Source organism: Protomyctophum bolini, assembly GCF_963924005.1.
Source record: "Protomyctophum bolini genome assembly, chromosome: 22".
Classification (NCBI taxonomy): domain Eukaryota; kingdom Metazoa; phylum Chordata; class Actinopteri; order Myctophiformes; family Myctophidae; genus Protomyctophum; species Protomyctophum bolini.
The window spans coordinates 7713178-7726965 of record NC_137883.1 but is presented as its reverse complement, the minus strand read 5'-3'; the positions used below and the strand labels follow the sequence as shown (position 1 = coordinate 7726965).

The window sequence follows — 13788 nt, the reverse complement described above, 5'->3', positions numbered from 1 at the left end:
TCACAAAGCGTTACGGACTAGTACTCCCCCCCCCCCTCTCTCTCTCTACACACACAAACACACACACACACACACACACACACATTTTACCTCACTCACTGTGAATTAGATGTTAGTTCAATTATGCATAATGACTTGAATGACAATTTTCTACAGTCAAAAAGACCTGCACGCACACACACACACACACACACACGTTGGGAAATGATCAAGTTTGCCATGTTGTACCTTTGGTGCCACATATAGCTAAGTCCCAAGGGTGGAGTGAAAGTGCCATCACTTAGCGTAATGTTTGGAATTGGAACTTTATTCTACTTGGAAGTCCTGGAAGAGGGCCACACAAACGTTGTTGTCCATGGCTACAGATGATCATTTTAGACAATTGAAATTGGACCAACTTTGTTTAGTACTTTAAATCAAATGGGTCAAATTGTAGGAAGGAAATTGGGCAAGATATGTAATAATCTGTGTCAGAATTAATTTGGCTAAATTAATCTCAAGACTGTGTTGATACAACAGAGCAGCCATCCGTCTGTGACTGGTAAAGTGGAGATCAGTGTTGCTTGACAATTGACATTGATTAGACCTCCTCTTATCTATAGGTTCCTCACAAGGGTCAAATCTCCTCTGACCCTGCACGGTCTAATTCTGCAGGTGTTCCAAATCACCTTATCCAACATGTGAAAACAACCATCATCAGACTGTGGCCATTACAATGATATAACTCAGTGGTGGTTCCAGGTGGTCCCCAGCTAAATGATGGAGTGTTGCTAACCAAATGGGCCCTTAACCCCTTATAGATCTTTAACTCTCAAGAGTTAAATTATTGTTACACATCTGCATTGCTTAATTTACAAGAAGTCTAAACAATTCAACGTTTGCCTGTTGTCTCTCCTAATGGTACCAACATCAATGACTTACTTGAATTAAGCCCGTTGCTCCTCTGGGGTGCATAGGCCGTTGACAAATGTCCTCCATTTCACTCGGTTTTTAGCCGTTCTTTCGAGATCTCCCCAGTTGAGCCCTCTCTCTGCCATTTCTGCCTCGATACTTCTTCTCCAGCTGTTCCTGATCATCAATACAGAATGGAATTGTGGACAGAATCCTGTCCAACGACAACAGAATATTAGTTAGTTTTGGGTCTAATGGTAGTCCGTGGCTCAAATACCCAATAAATAATGGGCCTTGATATGAAAAGGGGTGAAAACCTGTTATAACTCTAATTTCACTTTATTTTCTCTCTCTCAGAGTCGTATGGCAGAGAGCCTGCGCCTGTTCGACTCCATCTGCAACAACAACTGGTTCACCAACACATCACTCATCCTCTTCCTCAACAAGAAAGATCTATTGGCCGAGAAGATAAAACGCATTCCTCTGACAGTGTGCTTTCCCGACTACAAAGGCCAAAACACCTACGAGGAGGCCGCCGTCTATGTGCAGCGGCAGTTCGAGGACCTCAACCGCAACAAGGAGACCAAGGAGATCTACTCTCACTTCACCTGCGCCACTGACACCAGCAACATCCAGTTTGTGTTTGATGCTGTCACGGACGTGATCATCCAAAACAATCTCAAGTACATTGGCTTGTGCTAGGGATCAGACACGGGGTGGGTGGGCGGGCGGGAATTGGGCGGGGTGGGGTGGGAAACTGGCTGCTTGGCAGCACTTGGCCCACTGTTAGGCTGGGTGGACTAAAAGGCATGTCAGTCTGCCAAATCGGTTTATCTCCTCGAAGAGACGCGACAGAGAACTGTGAAGAAAGTGATGATGGTCAAAAGGTGGACTCTAAATCAGTGTTCCACTTTGTCACTTGAAAATAACGGAGTTGGTGGTTTAATGGTCAAGATGGGATTTTTACCCAATGTGTTTGCACTGAATATATGAGTATGTAGAGACACACAGACACACACAAACACATGTACACACACATCCTCCATGTTTGCTCACACACAAGGACCTCGGATTAACTGTCAAGCACTAGTTTGACATGGAAACACTGGAAATTGAAGACAGTTATCCCTACCTGCCTGCCAAAATTGGAACCGAGTCGTTGTTCTTTTCTGGCAATGTTCAATTACTTTTGTCTCCTTAGGTTATCTAATTTGCCTGAGTAAGTTAATGCTGCTTTTGAAGAAGAGTTTTCAAAAACAACAAAAAAAACAACAAAAAAAAAGCATAAGTCAATGCTCTCCTTTTGAATTTTCACCCTAATAAAAGGTAAACAAGCAGGTCCACCAGATGACACGGAGGGAGAGAGACCAATATTTGGGAAACATTGTCACTAGACATGATGTCACAGGGTTTCTGCCTAAAGGAGAAAACTGCCACAGTATATGCTTAATTTTCACGACATTGTATGAGGGAGCCACATGCCGAAAAAAGCCAATCTACAAGCGTAACCACTTGAACCCCAGAGGTTTAAACGGTTCTGGGAGGAGCATTGGCCACAAATAGGCGGCCTACAAGCTCGTTGTGAGCTTGTATATCGCCTGTTTGGGGCGAAAATGTACTGTGCAGACAGAAAAAGGCGGTCCAAGTACACTTGCAACTCAGGTCCGTTTTACTAAGAATAGAGGGTCTAAGTGGTTAAAATGTCGCGATGCAAAGTCTTCTAGAATGTCTTTATGTTGCGCGACTCCTTCTTTCGATGCCGTACAAATCAGCCTTCAAGCTGAAGTGAAATGCTTTTTTCTACACACAATCCCTTTCCCCTGAATGAGTCTAAAATTGCTCTCTTCACCCCTCTTTATTTTGGCTTGTTTATTTTGTTTGTGTGTGTTTATAAAGTGAGTATGATTGTCAAACCTGACATTTAGAGCAGGCCTCTGACTTCCGGTACCAGGAGAGTGTTAACACACAGTAGAATTGATAGTATTCTTTATGATCATTCCAGTTTCCAACAAAACACAACAAAAACAGTGCCAATGTAGTGTAAATAAAAAAGAAAAGAAAAAAAGAAAAACAGATCCCATCAATTATGTTACCTATTTTGTTTTTTATTGACAAAAACATTGAAACATGCATGTTTTTGTTACTTTGGGATATTAATATATTTTCTTCTTTTTTTTTCTTCTTAGTTTCAAGTAATATATTCCCAAACCTATATATAAAAGTCAAACACTGTGTACGATTGTACAGTTGTTGTCAGAGAGGAATATATTGAAGAGATATATAGATATAATTATGATGGTGACAATGATGTTTCGATGATAATGATGATGATAATGACGACAAGCTGATTACAGACCCAGCTAGAGAAGGTAAAGTGTGTCAACGGAGGACTAAAGGAAAGAAGTTTAAGACAGCAAAAAATATATGAATGATAAAAAACGTCCAGTTTAATCCTCCTTGCGTTATCTAAGTGAAATTGTAATACAGTCAGTCAGTATGTCAGATGTGTAAATATACTGTAAGGTACACTCTTTGTTCAAAACAAATGATACATGAAGGTTGAGTTGAGATGCACTGTAGAAATCCGGAGTGTTACTGTAACTCTTGAAAGTGTAATGGACCACTCCATTTTTACACTGTCAAAGTTAAAATAACTTGATTTGACTGTGTTCTGTTAGTGAGAGAACAAGAGTGAAAGTAGATAGAGAGAGAGAGAGGGGGGGGGGGGGGGGGGGAGAGAGGGAGAGGGAGAGGGAGAGAGGGAGAGGGAGAGGGAGAGAGAGACCCAAATCCACTCCTCCAATCTTTACTTTTTAGTTCAGACAATGTGCAAACAACTCAGCTAAGGGCTTCAGGCTTGACTTTACTTTATGGGATGTCCATTTCAATGAAAATGAAAATAAAACAATTTAGAAGAAATATTTAAAAAAAGGACAATAACAATAAATAAAACAAATTATGCAAATTTAGATTGTGGAGCAAATGTCTTTTTGGGTGTTGGTTGTATGAACTTGTATGCAAGTGGCTTGTGTGTGTTGAGAAGGATGGGATGAGAACGTTCATTGACACTAACACTTTCAGAGATAATCTCTCATTCTTTCATAATTATGCTGCATCAATTGATTTGCAGTTTGGAATGAGGGAATATGGAACATGGTGTTCCTAAATCATTGCCCCATCTCTGGCTGTCCAAGATCATAATGAAAAGAGTCTGTTCTTGACCATGCAACACAACCACTGGGGCAAAAGTAATTAGTACACAAACTATGCAATTAAGTTGCCCCTAAAGGAACTCAGCCTGCATGTGTGTGTATGGGGATGACAAACCGTGTAGAATGCCACACATACATTCCACCCCAATTAGAGCATAAACCCTGGTTGAACCAACATGTCTGCTGGTGAAATGTGTTAGTCATTCACTATAGAGCGTCGCAGTCCCGCCCCCTCGAGAGACCCGGAAAAGAAATCCCCGTCCATATTTATTTAAAGACGTTTACGCCGCGGACAAAGCCAACTCTTGTCGTGACCAATCATGACAACAAACAAAAAAAATCGGGCCAAACAAAGAATTAGAAAGTAGAAAAAAAACGGCATGTTACAACACTTTTTTTGTTGTTTTTCTTCTTTGTAATTATTTGTTTGGTCCAAAATATTGTGTGTGTTGTCATGATTTGTCACGACAAGAGTTGGCTTCGTACAACGCTTAAAAGGTCTTTAAATAAATAAGTTTTGAAAAGCCTATGGAGAAAATTAATGGAGAATCATTTCCTGGGCCACTCGCCGTTCTGAAAGGGGGAGGGGACTGTGACGTTCTATTGGATCTACAGTTATGCATCCACCGGTGGACAGCCGTGCCAGAGGCAATGTTTTTGTATTGTCCGTACTTCCATCTGTCCGTCCGTCCGTTCCAAATTCTGAGCACGATATCTCAGGAATGCCTCAAAGGAATTTTATGACATTTGGCACAAACATCCACTTTGACTCAAGGATGAACTGATTTGAAGTAGCCGGTGATCAAAGGTTAACGGTCAATTACTGTCGCCTCACAAATTACATTCATTAAAACAATACCACTCATTAAGCATCCTTTATAAAAAAGAAAGAAATCTAAATGCATATTTTCAAGCTTGCCACACGTTGAGTTTGTAATTTGGGTATTTTCAGCGCACAACAACGTCCGATGATGGAGTTATAGGACGTTGTTATTATCCTACAAGAAATATAGCTTTTTTTCCCCCTTTTTTTTTGATGGATCAAAAGATACTTCAAATACTGCCCAGCTGATGACGGAATGGCAATATTAGAAGTATGATTAACAGTGGGCATTTGTTTGAGGAGTAAATATAAATTTGACTGCAGTGAAGTGAAATGATCCCTTGTGACTGTCATGTGGGGGAGGCGATGACAACCAATGGTGGATAGTTACAACATGCATTTACTTGAGTACTGTACTACTTACGTTAAGTATCTGTACTTTACTTGAATATTTGTATCTTTGGATATTTGACTTTCCACTACATTTCAAAGACAAATATTGTACTTTTGACTCCACTACATTTCTAGGAATGTACTGCAACGCTGCACACCTGATGTTATTCATCTTTAATCGAGGATCTCTCCACACACACACACACACACACACACACAATCATACAGCATAAATAAACATACAGTAGTTAAAACACGCACACACACACACACACACACACACACACACACACACACACACACACAATCATACAGCATAAATAAACATACAGTAGTTAAAACACACACACACATACACACACACACACACACACACACACACACACACACACACACACTCTGTTGGCACTCAGGGGAGAGAGACAGACAGATAATGAGTAGTGAGGTTTCCCATCAAGTCAAAATGAGTCAACAAGAGTTGACGTGTGTTTTATCTGTGCATTCACATTCTCACTCACTCACTCACTCACGCATGCACACACACACACACACACACACACACACACACAATGACTAAGCTTGATACTTGACTGTTTCCTCTGAAGAAAGACAGGAAGAGATGAATTATGATGCTGGGTTCTATACTCTTTCTTTCTATCTATCTCTCTCTCTCTCTCTCTCTCTCTCTCTCTCTCTCTCTCTGCTGACCAGCCAGTGTGGACTGAACTCACAGCAGCAGTGCTATTTGAGAAAGCGGTCAGCTTCAATGAATTGTCTATATGGAGAGAAGCCACCATCCACATAGGATGAGGCGATCCAGCAAAAAGCAGAGCATCAGAGTTCAGATAACTGCAACTTTGCCGCACTGCAGGAAGACAGAGCGCCAGCCAACCAAAGCCTGCTTTGGTCTTAAATTGGTGCGGACTAGGGGCTCCATTTTCATTCAAGCTTTCTAAATACAGTATTTGGGGATTTAGCAGTTGGGAAGGGGTGTTCCCCCACTAAAGTTGGTATTTTTGTTACCTGTCTAAATCCCTAAAACACCTCCGTTACCCCTTACATTATGCATAGGTGTGGTTGGAGGCGCCCTAGGTATCCACTCCACACCAACACATATATAACATGACATATTTTCTCAACAAGCAATAACTGTATGGTAAACAACAGTTTACAAAAACTAAAGGGAATCATGAAACATATGATGTTGAGATTGTCCATTGTGCAAATAGATGCTATGCAGTATGCACCACATGAGACCAGACCATGAATGCTGCATTTACTAGGGTGAAAGAAATGCAAATGCACCTTTTCCATGCCATACCCTCAAGGCAGCATTCAGGAGAATTGCCTCTTTCCGAACTCTACTGAACGCGAACGCAACATTTTGCGTTGAAAGAATTTGTCCTACATGTGTAGAAATCCATGTTGTACGCCGCATCATTCTTCAGTAGCTAGTGTGGGGTCACGCCCCGAAAATAGCTGATCTACAAGCTCTCAACACATCACAGCGCAATTTTTGCCCTTTTAGGGATTTTTAGCCCCTGTCCCTCTAACATTCTATGCATTTCCATGAAATCTCCCTGTAAAGTGGCTGACATTCCAAGGGATTAGAATGAAACATTATTTGCATCACATGAGCCAAAATAAGTCACATCATGTATTATCTTTGTTGATTCATCGCTCTCATCCCATTCGCTAGACTAGAATGCAAATATGTTCTTGTGTTGTGTTCAAAGAACCAGAATCGGGGCACTCGCTGGCCATGTGGTCCAGGCGCATGCCACATATAGGCTTTGGCCTGACAGCGTGTCGTGTGTTCGAGTCCCATTCATGACGACCTTTGCTGCGTGTCTCTCCCCCCCTCTTTCCTGTCTGTCTCCACTGTAACTATCAATAAGGTACAAAAGCAAAAAACAAACAAACAAAAGAGCCAGAATCCATCTACATCACTTACTTATTTGCCAAACAAATCAAATGTAGTTTGTTTTTCTGGCACCTGTTGAATAGTTTTAAACATTGTGCAGGGGCAACACACACACACACACACAACGCCTTTTTGATAACAGAGCACAGACGTGTTGTTCACACACAGGAAGTATAATATAGCCCCTTTTAACATGCAAAATGTTCTGAATTTTGCTTTTATACTGTACACTCCCTTGAGCTGTTTTTCCCTCTTTGTTCTGCTCCCCTGATGCAACAAACACAACATAATATGGGGTCCTATTTATTTTGGAATACAGTGTACACACACACACACACACACACACACACACACACCAGGTAGCCTAGCTCTGCTCCTAATGCAATGAACTCGAGCTACGGGTAGCCATATCTACAACACCACAGTGTTCAACCAAAACAAAGAATGTTGTCTATTCAGGCGTTGACAAATATGTCACCAAAACCTAAGGGCACAGCCTGTGCCAAAACAAACGCACAATCCATTGTGGTCAGACCACAAAGGCTAAGCCTAAATAGACCTTTTATATGGCAGCAGTCATCAGTCACTTCAACTAGCCTAGTGTGGACAGTAGGCTACGTGGTTCTCAAACTGCTGGGGTCCAGCCAGGGAGGTAGGGTAGTTCTCTGTCCTTCAAATACATACATCTGGTAACCACTGAGCCAGCAGTGTTGTGAACAGCTGCGTACAATTCGTCTACTAATTAACAAGCAGCAACCTGAATCAGCTAGGGTGCTTAGGTTAAGCTAACCTGTGGCTGTGATCACCTTATTGTATGTCAATATCGGCTATACCATGAAAAGGGTCTTAAAATTATTTAAGCAGCATAGAAAAGTAAAATATCCATGTCTTAGGCCTACCTTTTGTCGTCTTCAATACTCCAACCCGCCTCCGCCCCTCAGGTTAGCTCCAATAGTGCCTGCATTAGCATGTGCCACATCAAATTGAGTCGTTATTGTCGCCATACTTTATATTTTCAGACAATGTTGACATGAAAGAAAACATTTTAAATTAAATTCACCTCGTCTTCTTCTTCCATTGTGTTTTCTCCCCCTTTCATTTGATAAAAAACGCGTCTCTGCACCAAACAACATACCGTAACTGAGGTCAGGTGTGCCTCTTGTGAGCTTGTAGGTCTGATGTTTTCAGCACGCACTGTCCCGCTCAAGCGACATTTAGCCTACAAGCACATTATTTGAAAATGACCGCCAGCCACATCAGCCATATAATCAATCTGATTGGACAAACCCGAACCGCATGTGACAAAGTAAGACTAAATATATAGGCTACAAATTATTTTAAGTCTTTCAGACATGCTGTGCTTGAAGTGCTATTGTTATATATTTGTATTCATTTATTCAACCTTAAGTTTATATAATATTTCACATTTACCATACATTTTCAGCACTCAATGTTATCTGGTGTAAAAGGGATACATTATTATTATTATTATTATTATTATTATTATTATTATTATTATTATTATTATTATTATTATTCTTTGTTTGTTTATTTCCCCCAAAAGATTAGCCTATAAGCAAGGTGATATTGAGTATTTGTATTTTGGATGACTTTCACTCCACTACTAAAGACAAAAATATTGCACCTGCTTCATTTCTAAGGGATTCATCGAAAACAGTTCTAAACACACACCCTTTGGACTGGTGACTGATATTGTCCTTCTAATGCATTTCCCCCTAAATTATTAAAACATTTATGAAAAAAGAAAATGGCAACAAACCGCTCCGTTTTTTTCAACGGAGTGGTTCGTTGCCATTTGCAGATTTCTGCAAAAAACACTCAAAGCATTAGCAGAATCCGTCTCATAGGCAGAATCAAAGTTCGCTGTGACTGCACCCTAGGGTGCGGTCACAATCACATCCATCCATCGATCCATCTTCAATCGCTTATCCGGAGTCGGGTCACGGGGGCTACCCAGCAGAGAGCTCTAAACTTCTCACCTGACTCCTGCAGAGGAGGGCGGTATTCATCTTTATTACGTCATCATTGAGAGCTAGTTATACGAGTTATACCCTGACGTCATGCTGCTACGATACATACTCATCAAACGGGGCGCAAAGTAACCACAGTATACCGCTAATCAACTTACAAATAACATACATATACATAGAGGCATTTCCTTTAATCCACCCGACACTGATCGACATATAGTACTTGCACGCTCTGCTTGCGCACTAGGCCTACTTGTGTGCAACAAGCAAGTAGGCACTCGACAGAGTGCAGTTCTAGTTAAATCTAAATTTTATGAAAGGCCAGAGTAAACAATCTAAGATGGTTGTGATATGAGGCCTATTGTAGGTGCCGGTTATAGGATGTAGGGAAAAAAATGGAAAAAGGTGTGGTATTTTATCATGAACATTAGTAAGTAGGTTATATGAAGATAGGTTGAAAAGTGGTGAAGTGGTCCTTTAATGAGCGTGTACATTTTTACACTCTCATCAAGGTTTTGGGGCAGTACATTTTGTACAATGGACATACAACATGTGCTTATACCAGGAGAATTCAGTTTAAATGTCACATCATAATATTTATGTCTGTTCGTGACATGATGATCATCTGAGCTGCTGTTTGACTCACAATGAGATAACATTATAAACTACAACATTCCTCAAATATATCAATGTGCCATTTCAATGTGTAATGCAGAAAATGATACACTTCAATACTGGTGTCCCTATTTTGGGCCTTCTTATGTCATTCTAGTCGAATATTTTCAAATATTTTCTGAAAACTAGCTAAGCTGATCTACACAACATATCACATGAGCTTGTAGATCACTGCGATGTCTGTATGGTGAGTGGTGACTGACAGTATATTATATCTTTGAGATTAGGTATCAAACCAAAATGTAAAGAGAACTGTATGCATTTTTTTTAAGTCATGTTAAAAAATGTAATCATAGAGATAACCGAAAATCTTGGAAATCGAAGTGAGTTTGATGGAAAGTGGTGTAATGGATATTTTTGTTACATTTTCATTAGTTCTATATTCCTATAACAATCATTGCTTTTGAGTGTTTCGGTGCTTTGAGTGGTCTTTCCAGCTCTTTAGTAAACAGTAAATCCATTTGCAGGTCACATACTACCAATTTCATCCAATCAGGAGTGAGAACGCATAATAGGATATGATAAACAAGTTGAATTGGAACTGATGAAAAAAGAAAGAAAGAAAAGGAACAGGCAAAATGGGAATTGGGGAACAATATACATTTTAATCTTTCTCTCTCCTGACTGGAGAAGAAAGAAAATATCCCTTACAGCACCTTTAAATGAAAGAATTGAGGGATTGATGGATGAATGAATGAATAAACTGACCAATCAGCTGTCAATGAATCAAGGAATTAATTTATTTCCGGACCACTGCTGCCTCCCAGTGTTGGGAAAGGACTATGTAGCACAGCTACATAGTACAACAGAAACGGAGACTCAGAATTCAGGTCATTCCTGGGTTCAAAAAGGACATAAAACCATCTGGTGCATGGGCAGTATTTTCACACAAATGGGACAGTATATGTCCCATCTGAATTTATATCTGAGATAATCTGACACCATATATATATGACTTTGAAATCTCAGATCATCTCAGATCTTGTTTCCATAGTTAGTGTTGTACAATCAGTATAACAGTATATCAGTATGACACCTACCACAATTCATTATGACATTGCAAAATTAAAGTAAAGATACTCTAAAACCAGTAGGACACCTGAGTGCGAGAAGCGACCTAAAGGGCCGTGCACGCATCCGCCTGGGTGACAGCAGACTGCTGGGTGAGCGGTGTGCTGGCACTTTGGAATGGGGGGTCAGATCAACATATCCGCCTGGGTGACAGCAGACTGCTGGGCGAGTGCTTGTGCTTTGGCATGGGGGGTAAGATCTTAATTTTTGGGCCTGTTGAGAACTCTAGTTTTCGCCGGCTGCCGGGCGTGGCTGCACTAATAACTTTGGGGCAGGCCCAAGGGAGACATCGAAGAGGAATGGATGGGGAAGGATCAACATATGGAATGTCAGAACAGGTCAGCTCCATATAAAAATCTAAGGGTCTGAGGTTTGAGGTCAGATATGATGATTTCCTGTTTTTTTCCCGCTATATAGAAGTGTATATTTGTATGTCTCTAAATGTTATGATGAATTGAACAAGATGGACCCTCTTGTAAACAAGTCTAGTGCTTTATTGGTCTGTTAACTCACAGTTAACAGTTTTTTCTATTGAGTTGTGCTTGAAATGTACTGTAATTTTGCAAACTGTTATTAAATACTTCAATCAATACTTAGCAATATGACTATATTTCATTGCAGAAGTATACTGTGCAGTACAGTATATGATATGCAGTAGTAAAAAAAGTGAGGCACATTTCTTCAGCAAAATGACATTGCGAATTTAGTTGAAAGGCAAGGCTGAAACGCATTTGTTATGCAAAAATGTTACCGATCGCCATTGGATGTGAATTTCCATGGTCATCATTTCAATCAACATTTCACGGCCATATCATGTCAGTATCATGGTTAAGTCTAGGTCCGTATCTAATCTTATCATGCTTAATCATGCTCAGTATCATGTCAGTATCATCACAAATTCAACACCTTGAACCTTGGAATAAAGAAATGCTCTATATAGAATAAAAAGGTTGTATTTAATGTTAATTCTTCATGTATTGCTTGTGGTTCTCCCACACTTTGTATACTTCCAAAAATGAGAGTCCTAGCACCTTTTCTATGTTTTCAACTGAATGAAACTACTACTAGGCAATTTCAACAACTATTGTCCTATTGTGACACCTTGTGGCTGAATAATGCTGAAATGTTTCTTACAGCAGCTTCACATCTGGGCTGTTTTCTGCTGAAGCTCCCAGCAACTACAAACAGCAAAGTAAGAAATACATTTTTTGAATTATTAATCTCATCAATAAACACTTAATCTGTCACTCATTGTGAGCAATTTCAACTCACATGTCTTTTTAAAACGAGACTTGTATTTTGACAACATGCAACACTAGAAAAACTAAACAAAAATAATGCGTAACGCACAAACTGCAACATGGGTATTTGTCACTGTTAACTAAATGAAGGCATATTATTTCATTACTAATTCATACTTTGTCATACGACAGCATTGTGTACCAAAAATAACAAATCAACAAGCACACAATCAGGGACGGATTAATGTACCTGGGCCGGTACATTTTGCAAGTCCCCCATAGCGCCCGTGTGGGCGACATTTTCATGTTTTTCCGTATTTTTATCATCGTTTTGACCTAAATTTAACAAAGTCAATGGCCAATGAAGGGCCCCCATTTTCAGGGCGTCAAACCTAGCAGTCCAATTTCCCTGAAGGGCCCCTGAGAGCCAAGGGCCCCTGGGCCACAGCCCCACTGGCATCACGTTGGGAGGCTGTAGATCAGCTATTGTCCCTATTTTTTTAAATAAATGTACATTTTGCCTATAATGATATGCCCAACATAGAGACACTAGGTTAAACGTAATTCAAATATATTTTGAGGGCCTCCGTAATGGGATATGAGAACTATAATAAATTAAAAGATAACGTTTTGTGCAGCTGAATTGCAATAATAATGTGTGGTTGTCACAAAATCCCAAATCCCAAAGAAGGCGTAGTGAATCAAGAAAGTAGTCTACCAATAGACATATATCATACAGTACAGGATTTACAGTCTTACGTTAGTTACGTGATTCAAAATAATCCATCAGAAGTCATATTGTTTTCATCTGGCCTCCCTGAAAATCCTTCAAATGCCCATTCATATTCTCTTCCGTTTTACACACCAGACGTCCAGACCAGGCCAGATCAATGAATCTGCCTCGCAACACTGCAGTGCTGCTGCATGGTCAGAATCATGCCAGCATCATGCCACATGCAAGTATCATGCCAGTGTCCTGATCAGTATCACGTCAGTGTCCTGATCAGTATCATGCCAGCTTGTTTAAACTTTGATATATAAATTTGCAACTTCTATACAGCAGTGCAGTGCCGTGGATGGCATCAGAACTAGAAATGCATTCTGTCAAGGTGCCAACGAGTAGGCCTACTTGTGCGCAAGCAGAGCGCTGCTACTAAATACTGCTACTAACTAATGTCTATTACAACTGCTGTTCTAAATCCTTTAGACCTGTTATTTACCTTATACCAACCTTGAAACGTACCTTAGTTACGTGACCATCAACAGTGTGGTCCCTTATTGGCCGGTGAACAACACCGACATACAGTACACACATCTCTTATTGGGCGGTGGACAACACTGACATACGCCCTCTGCTTGCGCAAGTGATAACACCTTTGGCTGGATGCTAACTAAACAAAATGAAATCACACCCACCCAACTCACTAACACTGTCTGAACTTTCAGTGGATGGTCATAATATCTAGGGGTGCAGGAGCAGCCGAAGACCGTTCTGACTGAGACCAGACCACCTATCCGAAGTTCTGATTGATTATGATGACATACCCTGTCCAAAAACAGTTTGGGC

At 40.4% G+C, this 13788-nt stretch overlaps 1 protein-coding gene across 1 annotated transcript in view; it reads left to right on the top strand.

Annotated features, from left to right (window-relative positions):
• Positions 1 to 1593, top strand: part of gnaz (guanine nucleotide binding protein (G protein), alpha z polypeptide) — a gene marked incomplete at its 3' end in the record, with an annotated part of 42448 nt that extends 40855 nt beyond the window's left edge. The window contains exon 4 of the mRNA XM_080756379.1: positions 1249 to 1593. Within this exon, the coding sequence (XP_080612505.1) occupies positions 1249 to 1593 (345 nt within the window). The remainder of the gene's footprint in view (positions 1 to 1248) is intronic.
• Between the last annotated feature and the right edge of the window lie 12195 nt (positions 1594 to 13788).